This window comes from Agelaius tricolor, unplaced genomic scaffold (assembly GCF_023055355.1).
Source record: "Agelaius tricolor isolate 1412-34295 unplaced genomic scaffold, bAgeTri1.0.p SCAF_28, whole genome shotgun sequence".
Taxonomy (NCBI): domain Eukaryota; kingdom Metazoa; phylum Chordata; class Aves; order Passeriformes; family Icteridae; genus Agelaius; species Agelaius tricolor.
The window spans coordinates 7,926,533-7,953,765 of NW_027269288.1; the positions used below are offsets into that span (position 1 = coordinate 7,926,533).

Sequence of the window (27,233 nt, forward strand, 5' to 3'; positions counted from 1 at the left end):
AAGGAGAAAGGTGGAATGGTGCTGGGAACTTGAGGAAAGAAGACAGGAGAAGAAGAGTGCCCTAAGGCCAAGGCCAGCAACTGGGATGGAAAGGGGGGAACAAAGGGCAAAACTTTGGAGGGGAGGAGAGGTTAGGAGGGTGTGGGGTGTAAGGAGCACTTTGCTGGCAGAAAGACCCTTCCTCAGGTGCCATCTCCTTCCCAGGGATCCAGTTTCTCTGTGCAGGGCCCCTCTCTCCTCTTTGCTAAGTTTCTGGCTAGAACAGGAGCCTGAGGGACTTGCACTCCATAAAGCTTTTTGGTGAGGATGAGTGTAGGGTGGAGTGGGAGGGGATGAAATCATGGGCCTCTGGGGAGTGTGTGTTTTCCCAAGTGGGTGAGCATGCAGGGAGCAGGCCAAAACAGTTCATGCTTTCCTCACCCACTGCTGGGGTTGTGATTGTTATTGATTGGGTTTGCTGTTCTCGGCACTTTGTGTTTTTCCAGCTGAGCATTGGCTGCCCCTGGAATTTTATTTTTTTTTTAACCTCTGCTTTAGTTCAAATACGCACAAACATGGCAGATGGGGCAAGTGTATGCCCAGCTCTGTGCCAGCCAGCACTGCAGGGGCTGAGCCTGCACGGGGGCTGCACAGGGCTGGGAGAGTGCAGGGATGTGTGAAAGGTACCAGTAACGTGCAGACCTGCTGTTAGTAGGATTAAATTCATAGGTGTGTATTATCTCTGGATGTATGTCGTACAAAAAGGTAAAGAAATCTGCTCTTGTATGGAAAGTACTGTCAGGGCTTCGTGTTGGAGCAAATAATAGGGACATGCACAGGGATTCCCACACTTGGGCATGTATAATGTATAGCTGGCTTAGGGTGCATAAACTTCAACCTCAAAGCCAAAGGGCCAAGAGAATGCTAGCTGCAGAGATAGTTTTGTTTCATTTCCAACACATGGTCATGAGTTTCAGACCCCACCAAGCCCCTCATGTGGGGCTGTTCTCCCTCCAGCCGTGCGCTCGTTGTCCGTACTCTGCAGAGCTAGCTGTGCCTGCTCATGGGGCCGGTGGCAGGAGTTGTCCCTTTAGGAATGGTATTTTCCAGGTTCCTGTGTGAGGCCAAACATGTCCCAGCTGCAAAAATAACTAGACTGTATATCCTGTGGAAACAGGAGCAGCAGCGACACATCTGTCTGGTCTGGGCAGAGCTGGCTTGTAACTAATGCCCCAAAGGGGCATCAAGCGGCTGCAAGCTCCTTGTCAGTGTGCAGAAGCCCAAAATAGAGACCTCTGGGGAGGACTGGCCCCTTGGAGGGTGAAGCTCTGCAGTGGGCAGAGCAACAGATACCTCTGAGCCTCTTGCAGGACCAGTGTGTTCCAGCAAGACGTTAATATTGACTGGCTTCCCTGGCCCAGCCCGGGGCGCGCAGGCTGCTGGCATGGCCGGGTGCACGCATCCCAGAGCAGCCCCAGCCCCTTGCTGGCTCCCTCCCGCCTCCCCCGTGGCCATGGGGTCACTTTGGTTGGAGAGCACAAGCAGAGCTCAAGGATAGAGCCCCCTGGACGGAGCCAAGGAGCCACCGAGTAAAAACGCTGAGGTTTTCCTTTTCTGTACAGCGCGTTTCCCTAAATTGCCTTTGACTGTGTGCATCGCTAATGAAAGTTTATGCCCTTGTTAGAAGGACAGGCAGGTCCATTCCAGTTAGGGCTGGGTCTATCCTTCTGCCAACTGCCCTCCCCAGCACATATACACACACTCTCACTCACTTGCTCTCCCTGGTGAATAAGTAGAGGCTGTTATAAAAAAAAAAAAAAAAAAAAAAAAAAAAAAAAAAAAAAAAAGAAAGAAAAAAAAGAGAGAGAGAGAGAGAGGCAAAAAAAGAGGAGGGGAAAAAATTTCCATATTTGTGTAAGTTGCTTTAAAAGCATTTTATCATGTCATAAAAAAAAAGGAAAGTACTCTCGGAAATTGATCCTGCACAAGAGCCCATTGGACAGAAGGACGTTGGGATGTTAATGGCTATTTTGCTCCAGGGTGGCTTATTAAAAAATTTATACATAAATGCTTAAAATTGCATAAATTATTTAAAAAAAAAACATAGTAAGCAATTTGCAATCCCCATCTACTTTTCCTCTTTTTCTTTCCCTCATCATTCTTTTCTTCCATTCTTTCCTACAAAAAGAAAATATTCCTTTGCACTTCTCTTACCCTTGTCCCCTCCCTATCTGAAAATGTGATGTGCCCAAAATTGTACATGTTCATGGGTAAGATAAATACGATTTTAAATGGTACCTGCAACTGACCAGCAGAGCTATCTGTGAGGGGGAAAAGAAAAAAAAAAAAAAAGAAGGGGAGAAGAAAAAAGAAAAGAAAGAAAGAAGTTTGGATATGATGAGTGTTTCTCGCAGGCGTGGAATGTCACCCACATATCCTGGAGATTGTACTGGGGAGGTTTATGATGGTTTCCCATTGATTTGTTTCCCCGACGCAGCTGCCGACCTCTATTGAGGGACAAACATAATCAGCACTGACGCAAATTAGATGGTTATTCGTTTTGAAAATTGACAGAAAAACAATAAAAAAGATGAAATGCTCCCAAATCAATAGATATAATGAAATTCAAATAATCCGAGAGATGAGGTCTCCATGGCAACTGATAATGTGGAAAAGAAAACAATTTAATAAAGGACAGACACACTTTGAAAACAGATTGGGCAAAGGGAAGGCGGGGGGGCGAGGGAGCAAGGGGGGCTGTGGGTTGGGTGGCGGTGGGAGGGGGCAGCGGGAGGAGGTGGTGGTGGGGAGCCAGAGCCACTGCCTCTCCGGTTGGTTAGCAGTGCTGTAGTGAAGGATCACTGTCCATCCCAAGGACGCTTGCCATAATTAAGAGAGGCTTTCGGTCCAGAAAGTGCAGATTCAGGTTTTAATACACAAAATTATTTCAGGAGCACTGAATCGGAAAGTCGTTTGTTATGACCTTCCTGAGAGGCCTGGAGCAGGGCATGTTGGAGGCGCGGCGGCTGAGCCAGCTGAGTTATGGCATATTTGTGTTTTTATAGTGCAGAGGGGAGGGGGAAGGGGGGAAGAAGGTTAAACAGTATTTACAGCTCAGTTGTTTTCAGAAAGGAAAGAGAAATAGAGTTCATGAAAAGATGCGAGTGGAAGAGAGAGAGGGAGAGGGAGAGATCCCCTGCCCGGCACACACACTCTGCTGGGACGTCAGCTCCATGAGACATTCCCCGGTGCTCTGTTTGCCTTAAGGTGTGAGGTGCAGATGGGCTGGGGGCACAGAGGGGCTCTTTGGTGGGATGGGGAATGCGTCTGTCCCTGCTGCAAGCCTGGCTGCAGGGTCCAGCTGGGAGTCCACTGTCTTGTCACTCCAAGCTGCAGGACAAACCGCATCTGGCGTGGGGCTCAGGCGGAGCGTGTGCGGGGTGTGAGTGCACGCGGGTGCCCTGCTCACACCGGGGGCTGCCTGTGCTGGCTGCTCGTGTGGCTGCTCTGGGCCCTGCCTGGGTGCTGCGGGCTCCCTGGGGTGCTGGCTGCATGTGCGTGCAGGGTGCAGGTGCTGTGTCTGTATGGACACGTATGTACGTGCAGGTGTGACACCCGTACGGTCACAGCTACACAGGCTGGTGTGCATTAGCCTGTGCGTACAGTTGTGTGTGTTTGTGTGCAGGGTCGTGTGTGCCTCTGCATGTGATAGTGTACCTTGCACGGCCACGTTTCTGTACACGTGTGTGTTCCCACGGAGGGGTGTTTGCAGTCAGTGATAGCACAGGCACATGGACAGGCTCACAAGGACATAGGAGATAAGAAGATGATCCCTAATGACCAGAAGGAAGAGTGACAAAAAGCAAGACATGGAATTAGAGTGGTGTGAGCACTGGGAAGCATGGAGTGAGTGCCCACATGGCCCAGCCATGGGGTTGCTCTCCCATGCTGTTCTGACAGGACTGCTGAGTTAACAACTCAGGCATGACCCTCTGCTTTCACACCAGAGCTCTTTCTTCTCTGGCCTGATCATTCTTTCCTACAGGATGGAAGCATTTCTCCTAACCACACTGCACAATATTTGCAGGTCGCAGACATCTGCAGGCATTCAAAGAGCCCTTGAGCTCCCAGTATGGTGTGTAATGGGTACCTGCTCTGGATTCACAAGAGAGTTCAGCCCCACCTGGGGATCACAGAAACCTCTCAGGGCCCTGAGTGCCCCCTTTGCACACCCAGCTCAGAGCAGTTACCTGCTCACACATAGCTCAGGCAGCAGCTGGGGGCTGTGGAGAGGACATAACATGAGCTGGAAGGCTGAGATGCTCTGGTTTGCTCTTTGTATGCAGCCCTTGTTGAGGTTTCACTCACCTCCTGCAGGCTGACACACTGATTTACTTTGCAGGACCTTGAAAGACCACAGTAATGAACTTTCTCTGGCCCTGCATTTCTTAGTGGTGCAACAAGCATTCACGGCTCCCAACTCCTATTTAGCTGCCGACTTCCCACTGCAGTTAATTAGCAGCCTGCATTCTTTGTTAGGTCTGAGCTTAATAGTGCTGAAAGGGATTGCAAATTGCTCTTAAACTGCCGACCAACTACCAAAGGGTCAGAGGGACCCTATTTTAGGAGCTGGCTCACTTAACCCCTGCCCTTGGTTAGGGATGAGCCCAGCCTGACACCAGGGAGCTGGTGTCCCCTGACTTGGGTCTTGGTGGTTTAGGGTTCTCTGTAAAATCACTCATTAAAGACAGTCACCAAGAGGAACTGATGAAACTTTGAGCAATTCCCTTCTGAATCTGTCCTTTAAGAGATCTGTTCTCTCTCCCTGGTCCTTTTTGTTTCCCCAGTGTCAGGTGTTTGCTGCCAAATCTGGTGTCCTCTTGATCACACCTCTGTGTTCCCCTGCCCCCCTTGCCTTGCCCCCTTCAGTCTCGAGAGAGAGGGGTCTATGCAGTGTTTCCAGGAGGCTCAGGTCTTGGCCTCATCTTCATTCCTTGGGAGCTGGCTCCCACGTGAGGTAGCAGAGGCTTTCCCAGCCCCCTGCTTCCACCACCCCTTCCCTCCCTCCCTCCCTCTCTGCATCCCCTGTGTCCTCCTGTGAGCACTCCAGGGCACTCTGTGCTTCTGGGCTAGCGAGAGGTGAAGTTAGGCTCTGTGTTTGCATTTAGTTTCCCCGACAACACGTCTAGCTTCACGGGGAGTTTTCTAAGGGCCACAGGGAGCCTGCAGGGACCTGAGGGTGATGAGCTATTACTCTTCACTCTCCCTTTCATGTCTTTTCCCCCTTGGTTTTCTTCACAACCTGTGGGGAGATTGATGGCAGGATTGTGATGTAGATGTTAGCAGTTCTGCTTGATTTATAGAGTTACTTAGGCTGAGTGAGGCTACTTATGCTCCTCTGGATAGTAAACCTTTTAACCAGACTAAAAAATTAATAACAAATAAATAAGACAAGGAAGAGAAACTAGATTAGAAAAGCTGATCCTCTTGGCTTTATGTTATCTGAAAGAAAGATGGTGAGGACAGAAGGCTCCCAGGGAGCTGCTGCTCAGCCTGGGGAGCCCAAGACCCTGCTCACTGCATTGGGCTGGAGCACTGAGAGCAGGTTTTCATAGGAAGGAAACTGCTGAAATGTCTTATCAAAGATCCTGCATTGACAAATGAACTGGGAAGTTTGCTGCAGGACACAAGGGACTTCTGAGCTTCAATCTGTCCTCTATCAGTGCTTTTTCTCTGCTGTTACTCGATTTGCAATAGTACCTAAATTGCAAAGGCGGTGGGCCTGCTAAGCTGGGCAAGAAATCCCTTCCCAGTGGGTGATCCATGAAGGGGAGCCAGGGCAGAAGGGGAGCCTGCATGGTGTCCTTTGCCCAAAGAGAAAGAACAGTAGCAGAGCGGGTGGCAGAATCAGAATTCCTTTTTTCCCCTCTTCTTTACACTCGGCTCCTTCTGTTAATTGTAGAAGCTTCCTGTGTTACTTGTATGCAGAAGGGCGTTCTTTTCTTGTCCTTTGGAGGTTCCAGGGCACACGAGTGCAGAGCAAGGCAAAGGCAAGGGCAGAGATGAGGAGCTTTGCCTTGGCACTCGGGCGAGAAGCAGACCGTGAGTGGCTCTCTCAGTGAGGAAGCTGGGGGTAGACAAGATCAAAGCACATTTAGAGTAATTTTTGAGATCTGCCTAGGAAAAGGTTCAGACGTGCGTTACTAAAGAGCTGTGAGGAAGGATTAGTCCTGTCCTTGCTCGAAGTTGAACCACTTTCCCCACCAGCTGTGCCAGATGCCTGCCAGGAGCCGGTGGAGCAGGTCAGCGGTGGGTGAGGGTGTCAGAGGAGCCCGGGGGTGAGGCAGAGGGGCCGGGGCTGTCCCCGTTCAGCCTCCGAGGGCACAAGGGCGCTGCCCTGGGCCGGGCTGCGGCGGGGCAGGTCGGGGGTGCTTGCGGCAGCCAGGGAGGCAGCGCGGTGCTGAGCGTTTGAAGGTGTCCATCCTGCCCTGCTGCCTGCCAGCCAGCTCGGCTCTTCAGCAGGGACTCTGCGGACTCTGGAGGACTTTTTGAGTTGCAGCCCATTGCACCATTGCAGCAGGAGCGGCTGTGCTAGGGCCAGCTCACTCCTAGTGTGAGGTCTGCACTGCCTTTCTCTCCCTGGCCAGTGATATATGGCATAAATTAGGCCTCTGAAGGGGGATACTGCATCCTTAAGAAGAAATATGTCCTCATTTTTCTTAAACACCGTTTGCACTGAGTGAAATGTTTAGAAGGGACGCTGAGGGATAACTTTATTTCTTACTAGGGAGTTCAGAGCCGTTCAGTTAAACCCATAAAACACTGGGAGTAGGGAAGCTGACAGCCTGCCCGTGCATTAGAAAAGCCATTACTCATCTGGGGGAAGTTCACCCCATGCTGGAGCCTTGTGTTACCAGTGGGGTGGTCTAGGGGAAAACATGGGATCATCTCCCATGGCCATCTAAGGGGTCAGTAGGATGATCAGAGGTGGAAAAGACTCTGTAACGATCCAGCACTGTGACATAGAGTGCTGATACAGAGACCTCAGAGCACTGGGTAAGGTTCACTGGTGGATAATTGTCCTCACTCCCCTCCCCTGCATGGGGAAACTTTAGGCACAGAAAGCTGGGGAGACTGATGGCTACACTGTGGTTGGAAACCAGGCTGGAAACCAGCATTTCTGGTTCTTAATCCCCAGCTTGAATCACCAAAACCAAATTCTATTCCAGAGGCAAGGAGTGAAGGACTGACCTCCTGTTCCGTTTCTGTCACAAAGCCGTGTTCCCAAGTGGAGCCGAGAGTCCTGACTCCATCTTCATTGCACCAACGTGCAGCCCTTTCTCCCCAGTGGGGTTTAGAAAACCTCCTGGAAGATGAAGGCAGGGGCTTGTAGATAATAGGAATGGGAATTCCTGTCCTGGCTGGTGGTTGGTGCTGTGGTGAGCTGCATTAGAGGTGGGGGTGTGCGAGCTCCTGCCAGAGCCCGCGCCTGGCCAGTGCAGGCTGCCACCATTCCCTCAGTGAGTGGCTGTTCGAGAGGACAGGGCCACCCAGGGCACCCAGAGTCGTGGCAGACAAGGCATTGGCCACCAAGGGGGTGGTGACTTTCTCTTTGATATTTTATTTTTGGAGGCTTGACACCAAAAGATTTAATATTTGTTTGAAATGAGAAACAGTTCTCGAGTGAATTTGGAGAGCCTGGGAATTAATGTCAGACCCCCCTCCCCTCCCTAAACATCCCTCCTCCCCGTCAACTGAGTCCCCCCCTTTCAATTTCTGAAGCTTGCTGATTTGAATATTTATAAATATCAGTAAATTATTTATTGTAGCAATCTGCTGTGCCATTTCACCAATCGCCGTTAACACTTTAGGGCTTGCTCTTCAGGAGGATGCGACTGGAGGAGACGGGCACCTGGCGGCGGGGGGCAGGCACTGGGGAGGGGGCCCTGCCCGCCTGTCTGCGGTGCCAGGAGGGGCTCTCTCTGTGGGCAGCACTGGGAGGGTTGAGATGGAGAGGATGGGGACCTTCTGTGTCCAGTACCAGGGGACACTGGGAGAGGACGTGGCTAAAAAGGGAGGCTTTTCTGTTGTTGGGAGAGGGCGGTGAGGGGGTGGCCTAAGGGGGTGGGTGGGCTGTTTGTGCCCTGTGGCATGCAGGGACCTGGCTCTGCACTCACTACTCTTCACTTGTAGTGTCTGTTCCCCTGAGAGGAAAATTCCTCTTGGTTTCTCCTGTCCCATTCCCTCCTTTTAGAATTGCACTCCTGCACAGAAAACACACACTGCTCAGAGATGCTGTGGCTGTTTTCTGTTTGGGTAAAGGAGGGGCTCCCTGTATTCATAAGCTCTTCTCCCAGAGAAGCCCCAGCAGCAGCACAAGAGCAGCCGAATGGCCAGGTGAGGAACAGGCTGGCAGCCCCAGTGCAGGGCACCAGGATCTCTGGAGCCCATGGGGCATCCTGTCACTCGCTGCCCAGTGCTTGCCCTGCACTGGGGCTGGGGGATCAGGAAATCACAGCTGAGCTCTGCAGCTGAGAGGGTTGAGCAAAGGGAAGCATCTGGGCTTGCTGAAGGGAACTGGCACTGCTCTCTGCCCCTTTGGGCCAGGGCTGAACCAGGGTTCAGCTCTCTGGGAGCTGCAAACAGGGAGAAAAGTAGGCCCTCGTGGGTCTATAATTGCTACAATTGTGGGGGGCAGGAGAAAGTCAAGCAGTGAGGACTGGAGGCAGACTGTGCTCTGGCAGTCTGTGGGGACCAGAGCAGCATCCCCAGCCTTTCCTCCCCAGTTTATAGGTGGGGTGTGTGGGGAGAGCCCTCATGGCTGTGGGAAAGCAGGGAGTGAAGCTGGCAGCTCTTGGGTAAGGACACCCTGGCTGCTCACTTCGTTTCCCCTCCCACGTCTTTGATTCTCCTTCTCCTGCCTGCCCAGTGCTGAGCTGGAGCCTGTCATGTCTGACTCTCGCACCGAGGGCTTTCCCCAGCTCCTTGCAGGCACGCACAGGCGGGATCCATGCTTCCAGGGCAGAGGACGTTGTTAAAGAGCCTTTGTGAACTCCCCAAGGTCAGCCAGAACAGACAGCATCCACTAATCCAAGGTCATTTCCTGGGCTAAAAGCAATAAAATGTTTTATTGATAAACTGAAGAGAGGAGAATACGCACTAAATCCACTCTCAGACGTTGTGGGCCATGCCTGGGGTGTTCTGCCTTTGCCCTGGCCCTGCCTAGGGTAATAGACAGGTCTTCATGCTGGAGGGAAAATATTTTCTGGTAGGGGCTGAGCACTTGGCTGCCTTCCCTGCCTCCTCCCAGCATGTGGCTGGGCAGTGCCAGGGCATTGCTCCTTAGAAGCATGTTCCCAATGCTCCACTGGCCTTCTGCTGTGAAGGTTTGGCTCCATTTTAGGGACTGCAGCTCAAGTGTGAAGAGGCTCCAGTGTGCAGCATCCTCACCTCCCACCCCAGCGAGCCATGCTGTCCTCCCTGCTTGGGACTGACTACTGGGCAGACTGGAGTGTCTCCAGTCAAGTTTGCACCACAGTGGTTAAAAAAGAAAAGGACTGTGCATGCATGTCAGCCCTCCTTTCTTCCCCCTCCCCGCCCCAAATAATGCTGTTAATAATTAATCGAATGAGAGCTGCAGCTCCTGGAAAGCTGGCAGTGGGACCTCCCTCCTGAACGGAGCTGCTCAGCTGGGCTTAAAACTCTTCAATAGGAATATGAAAGCTCCATCTGTTCGACGTACCCGGCCTTGTGAAGTGACAGCGCTGTCCCTCCCCAGCCAGCACCCTCTCCCCCCAGAACGGGCCCTCCTGCCCCGGGGGCAGGGGACTGCCCTGCACCCCGGCTCTTCCACAGCAGCAAATTCCTGCTGTTACCCTCCACCCATGCCAGCTGCTTCACCCAGCTCCCGTACGCCTTTTTCTCCAGCTGGGACCCTTCCTCCCCTCTGTCAGGGTGTGTTTTCATTAACCCCACGCTAAAGCCAGGCTTGGGTTCTCTCCTCCTCTCCCTGCAAAGCTGGACTTATAATCTGTGTAGCAGTTTGCCCCTTGGCTGGGATGGCCCGTTTCTGTCCAGGCTGCAGATCCTTTTGTTCCTGCACACCGTGTGTCCCCCACAGCCCATTTTCTGCCGCGGGGGAGGCAGGGCTGAGCCGTGCCCAGCTTGCAGCACTGCACTGTGGAGTTGGGTGAGCTGTCGCAGGGCTGCATGGAGGGAGAGAGCCAGGGTGTGCAGGGGAGGTGCTGGCAGCACGTGGGGACCCAGGGCAGGGGGTGAAGCAGGGGCAGCAGCCTGGGCTGACAGGGCAGCAGAATGGCCAGGTGAGCTCTGTGCACCTCTCTGCCAGCCCTGGCTGCAGCAAGGTCTGCCTCTCCTTCAAAGCGAGGATTGCCATCAAGATGCCACCGCGATGGGTACAGAGGGGGGAAGAGCCTGTGTCTCCTCGAAGGGTGTGGAGAGGGGGAAAGAGGAGTAAACTCCCGGTGGCATTGTTTTCAGAGGAAGTGCTCAGTGTAAATAGAGCTTGTGGGAGAGTTTGTCCCGGGCAGAGATGAAAAGTCCCTGTGACAGGATCAGGTTATAAATGGCTTCCTTAGATTGATGTGAAATCAAAACATTTCTATTTAGACGAAGAAAATGAAGGGGGATGTTTACTTAGCCTGGAATCTTTAAACAGTGATTTGGGGTGGGGAGCTCGGCCTGGGGGGAAGGTGCCTCTGCCTGGCTCCTGGGATCCGGCAGTGCCGACCTTGGGCAGATACAAAGATCCCTCATCCAGCAGCTTCTCTCCCGCTGCCCGAGAGAATGAAACACAGGTGCTCTGGTGTCCTCCAACCTGAGGCTCATGTTTAGCATTTCTCTGTAAGGGTTTCACTTCTGCTCGTGGACTTGACCGCCTAAAAGAAGGGAACAGGAATCTGCCTCCCATTCCATAGACAAGGAAGTAAGGGAATGAAAAGATAAAATGTGTCCAGACTTGGAGAGAGGTGGCTGCAAGGTTGGCAGGAGAAGCTGGAGGTTTTGATTTCCACCTGTATTGGAATAGGTGAGATATAGAGCCCTGGTATTTCAGAGCAAATGCCATTCCAGGAAGGTCTCTGGGAGGGTTAATTCTATAGATCAGGGAAGTGGCATGTTTTCAGAACTTGCTTTATTTTTAGCTTAAACTTTAGGAAAAGATTCTCAAAATGTTAAAGAGAAAAAATCCCAAACAAAAGAAGGGAAAGGAAGGATGCCAAGGGGCAGGGCAGGAGCTGGGGGGCAGAAGCTGGAGAGGTAGAGGGGCAAAGCCAGGGTTTGTGAGATGGAAGGAGGCAGAGCAGGAATGGAAGACAAGTTGCAGGCTCCCTGGAATTGCTGCATACGCGGCAAGTGCAGCCTCAGGAACGTCTGTTCCTCTTTTCCTTTGAATAAATATTTATATATTCATTTGCCAGCTGGTGCACACACTTGGCTGCTCACCTCCAGACCAGAATAATGGGATCTGCCTTCCTGGCAGAAAGGGGTAGGGCAGTGAGGATTTGGGCTGCCGAACGTGTGCCTCCCAGTTATCTCCAGCTGCGAGCGGTGCTGATCTCACCAGTTAAGTAGGGCTGGCTATCGTGAGAGCATGGACAGGGAATCACCAGGCAGTGTTTGGGAGAGAGGCTGGTGATTCCGTGCTGACCCAGTGCCCTGGCCCCGGGCAGGCACCGCATGGAGGCTCCGTCCCAGCCACCTGCAGCCAGCGGGGCTCTCCTGGCCCTTGGCCTGAGCCCACAGGCGTGAGCTGTAGGTGTCCTGGCCAGGCTCCACTTGGAGCTCACGGCAGCCTCCTGATACTCCCTCTGTGGTACCAGTTGGACATAGGATCAGCCTTCACTTTGTGCCCTAAATAGTGGGAATGCAATTGGAAGGGGGGGGTGCCAGCAAATAAAGACTTGCAGCTTTATGGGCATCTGCCTGTGCCCATCTGTATGTGCGAGGGCTGCAGGCTTGTGTTGGGGAATGTGTGAAAAAAGGAATGCGTGGGGGAAGGCACAGGAATGTATTTTGGGGAGATGGGACTTCTTAACCTGTACATGTAGGACTGTGTTTACGGAGTGTGCCAGCGCATACACACAGCTCTTTGAACAGCTGTAATTTCTAGATGGGGAGGTACGTGTTTGGGAGCATCGTGTGCTTTCCCTCGGTGAAAGCATGATTGCACGTAGGTGTTAGTGCCGGGGGGTGCCTTTGGAAAGTGGAGGAGTACATTTTGCCTCCCTTTGTGTGGGGGGCTGATATATTTGTCGGGGGGTTATTTTTCTTGCAGTCCTTGACAGGGAAGCGTGTCTGAAGCTGTCAGGAGTTTACGCTAAGCAGCCATTCTCTGGCTGTTGGACAGCAGGTCTAAAGTTTCAGTCTGTTTGTATTGGGCTGTCATGTTACGGGATTAGGGGCTGTCACAGTGGCTTCTGGGTGCATTGTAGGGGGTCTGATTAATCTCACTGTGCTTCTGTGGAGCAGCACCTCTGTGCTGGTGACAGGGAGGTGTGAGCTGAGCTGCCACGAGGGAGTCCTGTGCAGTAGAGGAGCCCGTTCTCATCATTTGAGGTCTGGAGACATGCTCTGTTTGCTCTACATGTGACTGGCCCCTCTTTCAGCGCAATGTAAAATCCAAGACCCCCTTTTGGAGGGACCTCCACCTCCAACCATATCCCCACAGTAACTCTTGTGGCATGTGTGACCAGCAGGTGTTTTGTTGAGCGCTCTTCCTGAGCCCTGGATTGCAGGGCAGGGTCTGCCTTGGCTCTGCTCTGGGGGAAGAACCAGGCTGTGTGCCCATTGCAGTCCTTTAACCCTGCTTAGTCTGGGCATCTCTCAGAGGTATCAGAAGTAAAGAGAGAAATGAGACAATGCAACTGCTTTAGAATAATTATTTTGCTTTTACTTGGGATTGAACCTTGTTAATTGTTGGTACAATAATTATGCAAGTGACTCTGATAGAGACCATTTAGTTCAAGATTCTCCATGACCTTGAAGTTAAGACCTTACCTTCTTCCTCTCTCCCCCCACCTTCTCTCACCCCTCCTTTACTAGCTGTCACATATGAATAAACTACATTAAAATAACAAACTCAGACTAATTAGCTGATTGTGCTGGGAAGTATGAGAGCAGAATTTCCTGTGTGCGAGACTGAGCAGGCAAAGGGGCCTGATCAGCCAGTACCAGCCCACAGTGATTTTCTCCATACTACTGTGACACACCAGTCTAGTTGTGGTGCTCCAGCACACACACTTTGCCAGGGTTCCTGTCCTCCATACTGGTTCTTTTAGGTGCATACTGGTTCTCTTCTCTGAGACTATGCACAAAACTCTTTTAGGTGAATTCCTCACTGTCCATAGGGTTAGGCTTGGGAAGCTGTTGTCCTCGCTAGAGATGCTGGGGTGCAGTTGCTGGCTGGTGTGGTTCTGGCACCCACTACATCCGGGATAGAGCTAGGGACCTGAAGCAGGTGGTGCTGCAGTCTGAAGGAGGGGGCAGTCCAGGCTTTTAACAAACTGCTACCCTGCCTCAGCCAGGAGCAAAGGTTGGTGCCACGCTCACCTGCCTGGGATGTTTGGGGTCTGTCAAAGCCAGTTCTGTCCCAGCACAAATTTCTAGTGGCCAGTGGCATATTTTGGTTCCAGCAGATTCAGAGGATGCTTCTCACCGAGCTCTTCTGGTTGGGCTTCCACTCAGAGCTTAGGAAGCACATAATAGCTCCACCTTTCCAAGGATGAGAGCCCCGTGGGTTGGCACCATGCTTTTGCTGTTCGGGTTCAAGTTGTCTGATCCCACTGATGCCCTTCCTTGCTTCTTTCTCCTCTCTCTTCCTAGCTGAAAGAACTATATGCACTGACGCAGCCTCAGGAAAACCCGCAATGGCTGCCAAGCGCAAAGGCGGCCTGAAGCTAAATGCCATCTGTGCCAAGCTGAGCCGCCAAGTCGTCTTCGACCACGGGGGAGCCGAGCAGGCACGTGCGGACAAGGGGCCACAGCAGGAGAGCAGCAACAAGGACCTGCCCCAGCCTGGGACCAAAGAGCTGGGGACAGAGTTTTCAGATGGACTCAGCTGCGTGCAGAAGATCGAGGAGGACAAAAGGAGGGAGGTGATCGAGAAGTGGGTGAACGGGGAGTACAATGAGGAGCCCTTGCTGGGGCGAGCAGAGGGCAAGGAATGTAAGAGCACTGAGAGCACAGAGGTGCCCCCTGAAGGGGTTTACATGGTGCAGCCCAAGGGCTGCAGCGACGAGGAAGATAACGGGGACGAGGCAGACGCTCTGAGGGGCTCACAGGATGGCAACTTCTTGGATGACAGGGATTCAGATGGGCCAGCAAAGGACGATGCCTACCGGTCCTCCAGTGGCGAACCAGGCTCCAAGCTGGGGGCAGGAACCACCTCAGGTAAGCCCTCTGTCCCCTCCATTTCCTAACACAGGACAGCTTCAGAGTTACATTTTTTGTGTCCATGGCAGGTCCTGCAGCACTGGCAGCCAAGGGGAAGAGTGAGAGCCCTGAGCCCCTTGCAGAGGCCTGTCATTTTGCTCTTGGGACCATAGGGAGTTTGCCTCTGGCTTAGCCTCCCCTTCCCAAGAAGGGTGGCTGGATAGTTCTTTCCAGACCACAAATCCCTGGGTAGGGACCGGACCGGGCAGGACAGGAGCAGTGGCCGGGATGAAGGTTCTGGAAGGAATGGCCGTCAAGGCGTTCCTCCAGGGACTGGACCGGATCGGGGGGAGCCTGTGGGAGGCTGAACTGAGCCAGGGCAAGGCTGGGATGGTCCCCAGAGAGGCACCTCACAGTGAATGTCATGATCCCTTCCTGCTGCTCTGTGGTGCCTCAGCCGGGCGGAGGGGCTGAGGTGATGCTCGTGTCGTGGTGCTGCCTCCCCTCACGAGGGGCCCAGTCCTCGAGCTTTGCCCACCCTGAGCTCAGCATCGAGCTGGTGAAAATGCCACTTCCAAATCAAAGTTTCCCCCACCATCTCGTGTGTTCTTCCTCTGGCTGTGTGTTCCCTATTTTCAGATTGCTTCTACTTCATTTTTGTGGTTCATTCAAAAGCTGAGGTCAACAAGAGATGTTGGGGAAGGCCTCAGATGACTTTCTTGCTCCCTTTCTGATACCCAGGTTTCCCCCAGATTGATTTGAAGGGGTGTATGAGTGCTAAGCCTTGATAAAAGCTTTGGGTGAATTGAATTCTCTCCGTTAGGGCAGAGCAGCTCCCTCCCCATTTGTCACTCAGTTGGGCTGGATCTGTAATTGAAAGATCTTCCCTTAATCTGCTCCACCTGCACGCACCCCTCCCCTGATCTCAGCACTTTGTGAATCCATCAAACTTTCCTCCTTTTGTGTGTGCGCATGTTTTCCTCCTCCTGTTAATAATGCAGCTGAAACTCATCTCCGTCTGTCCGTTCCCCTTCTGGAGAGGCACATTCTCTAGTCTTCACGAGTTCAGTGGCAGCGCACATAATTATGCATATAAGATATAAACAGAGCTGTTTAATTATCCTTCGCCACATCAGTGACAGAGTAATTAACAAACATTGCAAGATCAATGAGGGAAAGTGTGACCTTCAGTTTCCTTTGATAGGAAAGCCCTTGTCGTTCCCAGACACAAGGTGATTGTGCCTGGACTCTGGTTTAGTTTGTTTTAATTCACACCACTCAACCCCACCTCACCGTTTGCAGCTTTTATTTGCTATAAAAACTAAAAGGAGGGGAACTTAAATGTAAAAAAAAAAATGTTCCCAAACTAGAGAAAATGAAAAGAAGCTGAGGTTTTTCACTGGGGGAAGAGATTTAAGTAAAATACTTTTGCAGGGCTGTATTGTCAAAGGATTATGCAAAAATGGGTAACTTTGGGAAGGGAGGGGGGTAGCTGAAGCTTCATTTATGTCTAAGGCAGGTAATGGCACATGAGGCGTCCAGTTTACATATAGAACCACGTGGGATTTGACTTGCAAACAGACGTGCTGCTGTGTCTTGAGCGTCTGCTTCAAGAACCTTGTTAAAAATGTCATTTGCAACATTTCCCTGAAAGCACAAGAAACATCCCTTGCCCTGGAAAGGACAAAGTTATTTTCCTTTACTTTCTCTGTCAGTGTTCAGGAAATGAATTTTCAGCTGTTCATCACCAAGTCCTCTCAACACCTGACGTTACTGAATGTGAACTAAACTTATTCCAATGAGATTTGGAATTTCCTCTGTCAAAAAGGAGGAATTTTTTGGTGGGAGCTGGGGGGGTCGCAGGAGGCAGATGAAAGGAGAGGATACAGGTCTGCCCCCCCAGTCAAAGTGGGAGTCATCACAGAAACCTTGATTTGAAGAATCTGAGCACCACTTGCTCCCCATGAGAACAGAGGGTACAGGGCTGACAGTGCTGAGCAGTGTTTAAAGCTGAGCCCACACTTGGCTCAGCTGGAAACTTGTGTGAAAAGCAGGAGCCACACAGAAAACCAAATCCTACATCTAACGGGCTTTCTTGGTCAGTGGGAAAAGTGATCCTAATTACATGGGGATGAGAAGGGTTTCTGCTTCCCAGAGTCCTGGTGTGCACACATATTGTCCACTTCCTCCGGATTCAGCTAGTGCCCATGTCTTCCACCAGTACCTCTCGTGCTCTGTTGCCAAATCCTGGCCACCTTTGTGTCCTTCCAGGCTGACAGCAAGGCTCGTTGTGCATTAGGCAGAAGTTCACGGAGACTCACTCAATGCTATTCAAGCCTCATGCTTTGAAACAAGATGGAGTTTCTTTTCCAGCCTCCCCTGGGAGAAACAAGACTAAGGAGTGGGTGCTCAGTCTTGCCCTGTGTGCCTCCTGCCTGGTCCACCTGGGAAGCACGCTGAGGAGTCACAAAGCTGGTGTCTGTCAGGAGATGGGTGTCAGAAGCTGATCTGGATGTGCAGATGTGTTTGTTCATTCATTCAGGCACCCTCTCTTGCCCACTGACCGGCCCATGCTTCTCTGTGCACATTTATATATAGCAGTGAGATTTCTCGGTGCGGCCACTGACACAGATCCCTTTCCACAGTCGCTCACTGACGCACACACACCCAGGCAGATTTTCCTACACATGTTCCTCGCTTTGCCTGTTACATAGTGGGCTAAAGCAGTCGGAGTAGGAGCTTCCCCCTGTACAAGCTTTTGGATCTGCCTTTCTTAGCTTCTTGGCTACGTCTCTTGGAATATTCATTGTCCCTGTTTTCAACCAGGAGAGTTTTCTCTTCCTAATTTCCTGGGGAGACTTCACTTAGGAGAGCATACACGCCAAGTGCCAGTTTCTTGCTCATCATCCTGTATCCCCCAGGTCTATGTATTTTCCCTCCCAAGCAGAATAAAGGACAAAGCCCTGGCTGGGATGTCCCATCCCCCAGTACCCAGACCTTGCACTCCGTTTGGGCTGTTTTGCTTTTCCTTCCATATATAGTGTGCTGCTGCAGGCTATTTTTAGCGCCTTTTTTGCTAGCTTCGGATCCTTTGTGATATGATAGCTGCTCTGAGACACACAGATCTCTGCTCTTTGGCAATGCCCACAAATGGAGAGCAGCGACAAGGGGAGAGGGAGCCCTTTATTATCACACAGGAAAGGAGAGGAAAATGCAGTGCGGGGAAGGGGGAGGAAGACACAGGGATAATGCTTCCTGTGGCTTCCAGGAGTCCTCACAGGGAGTGTTTCCCAACGATTGTCCTGCTTCATTTTTGTCTGTTTGTGGAAAAGAGGAGGGTTTTCTGTCAGTTAGGTAATATCAATTACCTCTTCACCGTTGTCTGAAAGTGTACGTGAAGTGAGGTGGCTGAAACTCATACGACCCTTCTGGAGAGCCAGCTCCCTTCTGTAGCAGGGTGCCTCTGCTGGAGGAGCCTCTGTCCTTCATATTGGGTGCCTGAGCAATTAAATGCACGTTGTCTTAACTTCAGGGGATGTGTTGGGTTTGTTGGGCTCATGCTGGATGAGTAGAGCTGCAGTTCCTGGCATTGAGCAGTGGGAACTGGACACAGCATTTAAGAAATGTGGGTGAGGAAAGACTGAGCAAACACCAGCAAAGCAGGGAGGGTGTTGTCATCATCTGGAACCAAATCTGAGCAAAGGAAAAGCAGAATTCAAGATGGGTTTGGGGATTAAACCCATGACAGTGAAAGCTGAGCTCAGACTTCACAAAGCTCAGAAGTTCTGGACCATCCCCTTTCCCCTTTCCCATAGGCTTGGATTTTGCATCTGTTTACCCAGCTGAGGTATAGCCACATGGTACCAAAGATGGGGCACACTGGCTTTCAGGGCAGTGGCTAAAGCTAGCAGAAATCACATTTAATAGTTTCATTTTGTATCAGATCCTTAGTGTGGTATTCTTTTTCCCCTTGCAGCTTGACTCAAGCTGGCTAGAGTTTTTCTGTGCAGTCCTTGGAAATCAGAGCATTATGAGCAAAGCTGGGGGTTGTTTTACTGGTCCAAAAAGAAAGGAAAAGCAGAACAGGGAAAGCAGGTTTAACAGAAACAGGAAATTGTTAGACCCAGTAGGGATTTCATGGGTTCATTCTCTTCTGTTGGGTCATAGGGTTATACCGAAATGGAAGTGGGGAAAATAAAAAAAAAGAGGTGAAGAGGAGAACTGCTTTAAAGCAGAATGATTTTTTTTTTAATATGCTGTGTGTGAAAGATAAAGTTGTCCTTCCGGCAAGTCTTGTTGCTGGACCTAGTGAGGAATGGTTCTGCATTTAACATCCTGTAAGATTAATACCAACCCATGAGGTTGTGCTATGCCCTGAGCCTGACACCACAGGGGCATTGCCACCCATTCTGTGACGAGCAGGGTGTTTATTCTGGAGTCAGGCATCCCAAATCCCATGCAGAATGCTGGGCTTGGAAGTGCCTGGAACTGGAAGGTCATTTTGGGCTAAAGCAGATCCATGCAGGTGTGGCTTTGCCCCTTGCCTTGCAGGCTCTGGGCGTGTTCTTCACATCGCCTTCCCCCAGAACCACGTACACAGGGAGCCAGTGTAGCAGCACTTCTGCTGCAGTAAAACAGCTATTCCAGGCAATCCTGGAGCAGGAATGTGACCTTCATGGTCTTGCCCATTTAGTGCCCGTCACAGGCAGTCTTTTCCTCCATAGAGTCCTGTGAAAACTGATTTGTGGGAGCTGATGGCTATTGAACTTGGACTGTGCTCATTGACAGGCTCTTGCGTGCACGGAAACGCTCTCGTGTACGTGCCTGCCTGTGCAAGTGGCATCACTGGCTGTCAGATTCCCCACTTCTTAGGAATCTTTTGGATCTACTGACCTGTTCCCTAGCAGCATCTTGGTGCTTTCCTTTTCCACTGTGTTTCAAGGCAGTGTTGCTTTGTTTTGAGTGGGACCCCATGCCCAGAACTTCCCTTCTGCTGCCAGTGTGCCTCCCTGTGCTGGCCGCCTGGGAAGGAATGTGCTTGCCCATTAGAGCCAGAGCAAGTGTTGAGTAAAGATGATGAGGGAGGTTTGAAGGACTCCTGCACACAGTAAATCTTTACTCTGCAGTAGAAAGCAAGAGGGAGAGGAGGAGGAGGAGCGCTGTGTCAGACTGAAGCCTAAACGAGGCCAAGCCGGCGCATCAGAGCACTCTTTATTTCCTCCTTTACACTGATATTGGGTGACCTCCAGATGTGTGTTCTTCCCATCATGGTGGGCTGTGAAACTGCCTGAGGGAGTAGGGGAGGGAAGGAGGGAGGGAGAGACCCAAGGAAGGACAGCTTTTGCTCATCCTTCCTCCCTTTAATCAAGCTCCATGGAACTAACCCCTTCCTGCCCCTTCCCCAGCCCATGCTCCGGAGCACTGGCTTTCTCCCCCTCCCTGGAGCCCACATCAGGACAACAGCTTTCTCTCCTCAGTCTAAATCCTGATGGAGGGAAGGCTGTTCCTTACCTATTTTTCACCTGTGTGGACTTTCCTTTTTCCTGGTGTTACTGGAAGCTGTTCCTGGCTGCTTGAGAGGCTGCCTGTAGGTTTCCATAGCATTCACTGGACTGTGGCCCTTTTCCACATGGCAAGTAGTAGCTGCCCATTTACAGGAATTGAGATGGAGGAGAGCAAGCTGAGTGAATCCTTACAAAATTGACAAGGAAGGGAAGGGAAGGACTGAAACAGTGGTGGGCAACTGTCCTGTCTTTGTCTTGCCTTCTGCTCTCCTTCCTGCACTCCTCATTGCCAGGTTTCTCGTGCACACAGCCTTTGCTGCTCTTCCCCTGCCTTGATTCATCTCCACCTCTGCTGCTTTCCTCCTCTCTGCACTGTTCTATTCTGCCCTCCTCCTGCTCCACCCCATACATTGCCTTGCCCATCTCCCTTATCCATTTCACACCATCCTGTCCTGCCTTCTCTCAGCCCTGCTTGCTCTTCACCAACACACACAGCATTTTCACATGGGTTTTCCCCCTTACACATGCTGCCATCTATCCTCTGTGCACCTCCTTCCATACACAAATATACACAAGGACAGATCTGTACAAACCTTGGCATATTGGCATTGGTCTCACTTCCAGTAAAATTACTTTTTCTTCATATTAGGCCAAGGCAAGAGTGCAGAGACATTTATGAAACTTTGTTTAATGTACTGAAAAGCCATCGGCTAGAACATTTAGGAAATTGATTTTCCTGGCATTGATGAACTCTTTTTATTTTACCCCAGTATTAATTACTTTTTTTTTAAACAAATTAATTTAAGAGTCATAAAACCTAACAAGTGAGCCAAACGTCAGTAGATCATGTTCCCCTCTCCCCTTCCTCCCCCCCCACCCACTGCTAGTGCTGGTATGGGAGGAGAAGAAAAATCAGTGCCTTGTGTGACTCTCTCCTCTGGTTTCACTGCAGGGGAAGCTTCATCACTGCGGGATTACGCCGCCACCACCATGAACGAGTTCCTGGGCATGTTCGGCTACGACGACCAGAACATGCGGGACGAGCTGGCGCGCAAGATCAGCTTCGACAAGCTGAACGCTGCTACCTCAGAGGCCACCGCCGCCGCCGCCGCCTCTCTCCCCGGCGAAGATGCCATGAGCAAACGAGCCCGCTTCTCCAAGTACGAGGAGTACATCCGCAAACTGAAGGCTGGAGAGCAGCTCTCGTGGCCCATGCACTTGGCCAAATCTGAGGAGTTGGGCTCCAAGCTGGGAAAAGAGCCGTCCTCAGTGCTGGCACAGCCCATTCGCGTGCCAGGTCCAGACGCCTCCATGCTGACGGAGACCAAAGCCACCATCCTGCCACTGCCCTCTCCCAGCAGTTCCCAGATGCAGGGCCTGATGTCACGGGCCTCCAAATACGACTTCTTCATTCAAAAGCTGAAGACGGGTGAGAGCATCAGGCCACAAAATGGCAACACTTACAAGAAGGCCTCCAAGTATGACCTAGAAAATGTCAAGTACTTGCACCTTTTCAAGCCTGGGGAAGGAAGCCCAGATATGGGAGGAGCCATCGCCTTCAAGACAGGCAAGGTAGGCCGGCCTTCCAAGTATGATGTGAGGAACATTCAGAAGCTTACTCCAGTCAAAGCTCCAGTCCCCAGCCTGGCCCCTGCTTCCCTCACCAGTACCCCCAGCAGCACTCCGGTGGCCGGGCCAGAGCAGTCCATCTCATTGCCATTCAACACTCCTGAGTACCTGAAATCAACTTTCTCCAAGACAGACTCCATCACAACTGGAACAGTCTCTACAGTAAAGTAAGTGTACTCCCACTTTTCTTACCTAAGTACCAGTGGGGGATCATACCATAAGTCTGTTTGTGGTTCAGTGGGCAATTCCAAGTTCTTACCCTGTTAAATACTGCATTGTTCACGGGATGGTTCTCTTTGCTCTCTGTCAAAGTGTCTGCTCCTCTTTTATACCTTACATCTCTATTTATCTGGTCTGCACTAAGGCTGTGACCTGCCATCAGCAATTATGGCCATGAATCTGGAGTCCAACAGCTCCTGAGTTCATATGTTAAAATGAAAGAGGAGGGAACATGGTACTGTCAGCACTCTTAGGGTCAAGGCTGGAAATACTTTATTTTCTTCTCTCTCTGGTTTCCCAGGCATCTGGATGTGTCTGCAGGAGAACCTGATTCTTGTTTCCGTTTAACTAAAAGGCATGACTCTGCTGACTTTACTGTTAGCAAGATGGGGCTTTTTGTTTGTCCCAGAACTCAGAAGACATTTTGGTGCCTAATTCTCATTAATTTCCATAGGAGTTAGGCATATACCTACTTCTGTGGGGCCAGGCCTGTGTCTTCTCAATTTGCTTACACAAACAGAGGTGATTCAATTACCCCTCAGACTGGGCAAACTCATTAGCCCAATTACCACTAATAACCTCCTGCACATACGTTGCCAGCAGTCTCTGCAGTGATGCCATTGACTGAATGGAGGTATCTGAAGGTCTTGCCAAATCTTGGATTACTTTTTAATGTACCTTCCAGAGGTGGGAGCTGTAGAAGAGATTCATATGTATGTCAGGCTGCAGCTGGGAGGAAGGCAGAGACTTCTGTGCTTTCTTGTCATGGTTTGGGTTTACTTGTTTCTCACTGTGAATCTGGGCTGTTGTGAGCTGTGAATCCCATGAGGTCATTTGTAGTAAGTCCAGGGCCTTCTGTCCTGCCCTCTGTGCCATCACACACACCCTACTGCTTGGTCCTCTGATGAGGAAAAAGGCTGGTTTGTGTTTGGTATGTGGTTGTAGAAGGCCTTGAGCTTGCTTGAATGTTCTCTGCAGTCCCAGCAAAGTCTGCATCACCCACTTGCCCTGTTTGCCCATGTGGAAAGCAGAGCCATTTAATGATACCTGTCTTCCATGTGAAATGGTTGTTCATCAACTGCCTGCAGACAGATGGGGAGCTCCATGGTAAAGGTGTATGGGAAAGGACAGAGGATTATTAACATCTGCATCTGCTCAGGGTCCTGCTCAGGATGGACCTGTGTGTGCTACAGATGACAGGCAGGGACTCCTATTACTTCAAAGCACAGTGGTGTAAATAATCCTGGAGACTCAGCGCCCTGTTGTGATGATGACTTGGTCCGAGACTCTGTGCCTGAAGTGTCCTGAGAACATTCCAGCTGCCTGGGGCTCAGCTGCCATCCTAGAGCTGTGCCTAAAGGCACAAGCAAGATAAGCAAGCCTCTTATCTGCTTTGTTGTTGCACTGGGATCCCAGTTTGTTTTCCTTTCTCTTGCTTGTTTTCCTGCCTCTTGCCAGATGTGGGTTTGCCAGCACCATGGTGAGCCTTCCTCTGGCCACAGGATTTCCTCAACCAGGGCATCATGATGAGGCTGCAGCTGGAATGGAGGTGACCATGGCCTTCAACCTGGCACTTCGTGTGTCCTGATCACACATTGCAGTACAGAATGGGCTCTGGTCCCTTCTCCTTCAGGCTACTCACAGGATAGAGGCTTCCATGAGAAAAGGCAGCAGCCCATTAACTGTGCTGGTGAAGGAAGTGCTGACTGCAGTATCTGGGCCGTGGCTTCCCAGTCCCAGTCCCCACTGGGTTCAATAACCTGGCAGGAATTACCCTTTACTCTCACACATCTGCACATACACCCTTGCCATGGGTTTAAACTCTCTTAGATCCAATGCCATTAACCTGCCCTGAACTTGTCTACCTTCAAGTGAACTCTGTGCGAAAGTGTCCTTGTTTAAACCAGGGTGCAGAGCTGCAGGGAGGCGGAGGGGAGGCTGGGCAAAGCACACAGAGAAGATGGTGTGCAGCCTGTCTGGAGGTGCACTGGGGTGGCCCTATCTCTTGGGTAGGCTGGAGTCTGGCCCTGCATCTAATTTTCCCTCTTCCTGAACTCACTAAGGATGTTATTTTTATCTGCTTCCTAACGATGCAAAATAATCCAGGCTTATGTGACAGTTGGGGTGGTTTTCTCATTGATTAAAATATAATCTGTCTGTTAGAATTTTGGGGTATCTATGAACCAAAGAGGCATTTTAAGCCCCATTCAGGGGCTGGAGCCACTGTTCCAGTGCTGGTCACAGAGCAGCAGGGATGCTGGCCACAGGGAAATGGGCAATAGCTCACAACCTGGCTGGCCAAGGGACTCTTCTCCTGCAGCTGATCCAGGGGCAAAGCTTCTGTGCACACAAGGGCAGAACTGCCAGGTGCCTCAGAGAGGTGATTGCATGTGGCCATCACTTTTTTGTATAGGCATTTTTTTCTGTAGAAACAGGTTTTTGTGGTTGATCTTCTCACTTTCTCCAACAAACTGCTCAGAGTCCTGCAAAGAAGGAGCATGCAGGAAGGGTGGTACACAGCCTATGTGTCCCTGGGAAAAGAAGGTACAGGATTTGAAGAGCAAATGGGAGGGAATTTAAACTTATGGGTGTCTTTGCTGGTACCCTTCCCTGGGCCCTCTGATCTGTCAGCGGTGTGTGAGAGAAACAAGGAGTTTAAGCTGTGCCCTGTTCCTGCTAACCAGCTCTGCCCTGTGTGTCTCCCATTAGGAATGGATTACCCACTGACAAACCGGCCGTCAGCGAAGACGTAAATATTTACCAGAAGTATATTGCCAGGTAGGCAAAACTTTTGACTTTGCTGGGGAGAGGGCTGGGAGTAAGAAGATGGAGTGGTGGTGGGAGAGACAAGGTCTTGTCTGGATCAGGTGTTTAAACCAGACATTGGCACTTCCATTTCCCGTGTCATCTGTACTCGCTCTGTCCCCCTGCCTGGGAGAGCAGCAGCTGTGAGAGGTACACAGTCATGCCAAGAGCATGCTTAGCTCCCTGGAGCTGTTAGACTTTGTGACAAATAGTGGAAAACTGCTTCACTGAAGAAGCCCAGGATTTAAATGGGAGTTCTGCTTCTTGGCTGTTGTTCTTTCTGTCCACTGCCTTTTTCCCCTACCATGTCTGCAGGAGGCAAGCAGAGAGCATCTCAGCTCTGAGAATCTCAGCAAGGGAGATTCACAAGTAACTTGAGTTTAGGGAGCTCTTGGCATCAACATGGGATGTTTATCCTAGGAAATTTTTGCAGCTCATTTTTCTGAGAAATCCTCTCTGAATCAGGTGCAGAGTAGGGCACCTTATCACAGCTGTGGGCATGCTTAGGTCAGGACAGCGATGCTGAGAGGAAGCCCAAGGTTGTTGTGGTGGGACAAAGTGAATAATGCCCCAAGAGCCAGAGGGACAGAGGAGATGATTGCATAACACCTGCCTGGTTTAGAGCTCATGGCATAAAGGGTCCACCAGGCTCTGCCCCCAGCCAGCTGAATCCTCCATGTGAGAAGGCTCCCAACAAAAGCCCCTTGTATCCAGACAGACATGAGGGAAGCAAAAGCTTCTCTCCAGGGAAACACTGGAGGGTTTGCTCCCACCAGCACTTGGGCACCTATTAATGAAAGGGGAAGGGAGTGTGTACTGTGCTTTCCCACCTTACTAGAGCCCACAGAGAGTCTCCTTGTGGGAGACAGTCAGCTGCTGGGAAAGTAAAGGGAACATTTTGGCAGGGAAAAAGAGTGGGAACAGCACTATCCTAGCTCAAGAATGGAATGACAAGGGACTTAATTTCCTGCCTTTTGCCCAAATCCCAGATGTAGGAGAAGGGGGCAGAAAACCCCATGGGAAGAGAGGGCAGTTGTGCCACCACAGGCAGCTCCTCAAGCAGCAATGCCTCAAGTGCATGTGGGAATTGACTGCCTCAAGGGACAGTACAGTAGTAGAATATATAGAATATAGGAGGGAAAGCAGGGGTTTAAACTCACGTGCTGTGTTTGTTTACCCTTATCCCAGGTCCAGAAGGAGCAGCATCCTTTTATTTCTGAGATCGCAGGAGTTGTAGGAATTGCAGTGGGAGAGGAGGTGGCACCTTTCTGTCCCCCATTCCCCTCTCAAGCAGAGAACTGTAAACACTTCAGCCACATCCACTGCTTTTGGAGCTGTGCAAGCCCCTTTCCCTGGGTCAGGCAGGTAGCTGAGAGAGGATTGTGAGCTACCTCAGGGACACCACATCCTGCTTAAAAGGCTCCGCAAGCCACCCGTTGCCAGCACAGCCACTTCCCTTCAATTTACACACATTTAAAAAAAAAACAGTTTAAAGCCTTAAAATCAAGGGGTGGGGGGAGAAGAGACACAGCACTCTTATGTCTGTACTGCATAATTAGCTTAATGAGTTTGCCAAAGCCACTGCCAAAAGCTGCCCAGGGATAATCCATTCTCTCACACAACAAAACAAAACCTCTTACTTAGCTAGTTTGGGTTGGGTTGTTTTTCCCCCTCCTCCTCCCTGTATATTTATAATTAAAAAAAAAAAAGACCACAGAAAAAATTATTATTATTATTATTAGTGCCTCAGCAGATGGTGCTTCTGGCAGCACTTGCTTAAATATTTATTTCTGTGTGGGTTTCCTCCCCCCTTGTAATTGGGGTGGGTTTTTTTTTTTCTTCTTTCACATCATCGTTACAGAGTAATGAGTCTGTAAACACTCTCTAAGCATGCTGACTTCTTTATTTATTATTTTTATTATTATTTATTTATCAACTCTTGCCAGATCAAGACTTTCTGGCAAAAGAAAAAAAAAGGTGAACCGATTAATGTGAAGGAAGAGGGAGTGGGTTGTTCTTGTGCAGTTGCATCTATGTGTCTGTATTGACAACTTAGGAGTTTGGATTTGTTTATCAGTGTGATGAGCTGGTCTGTGAGTTTCTTGTTTCAGGTGTGTGTGTTTGTGTCTGTTTCCATATGCATGGAAATTTACGTTCAAGTAAGTTCAGGGGGTGTGGATGTACTGTAGAGTCTGTGCATGTAAATGTGTGTGTGTGTGTGCATGTAAGTGTGTGGTGTGTGTAAGCTTTCCTGTTATGAAAAACCTAAACAGATGCTGCGCTTTAAAAATTAATAGCTTTGAACTGTTTCAAGTGTCAGAAGAAACACAGGATAATATAACCCTTTAGGAGCCCAGCCTTGTGCACTGAAGGAGCAGAATTTCCCCTTTGTGCTGGGTTTGCCACTTCCCTCCTTCCCCCAGCCACGGCTTGGTGGAACACTTGTTTCTCCCTTCCAGTGCTGTAGACACCACACACACCTTTCCATGGCACATGGTAAGGAGGATAGGAGTTGGGAGTGCTGGAGTGCTTGTTTGGCTGTTGTTTTTAAAACTGAGTCCATGTGTCATTCCTGCTAGGGTGCCTCAAATAACTCATCTCCTGGAGTCAGGTCTTGTTGGTGTCTGGCCCTTCTTTTACTCCAGCTGGTATCTCTGGTCACTTTGCATCCTCATTTTTGATAATAATTTGAACTGCTTTATATTT

General features: G+C 50.6%; 1 protein-coding gene across 1 annotated transcript in view; it reads left to right on the plus strand.

Moving 5' to 3' along the window:
• Nucleotides 1-27,233, plus strand: part of CASZ1 (castor zinc finger 1) — an 88,428-nt gene that overhangs the window by 26,597 nt on the left and 34,598 nt on the right. The window contains exons 2-4 of the mRNA XM_071449040.1: nt 13,822-14,388; nt 20,827-21,670; nt 24,432-24,500. Coding sequence (XP_071305141.1) covers nt 13,822-14,388; nt 20,827-21,670; nt 24,432-24,500 — 1,480 coding nt within the window. The remainder of the gene's footprint in view (nt 1-13,821; nt 14,389-20,826; nt 21,671-24,431; nt 24,501-27,233) is intronic.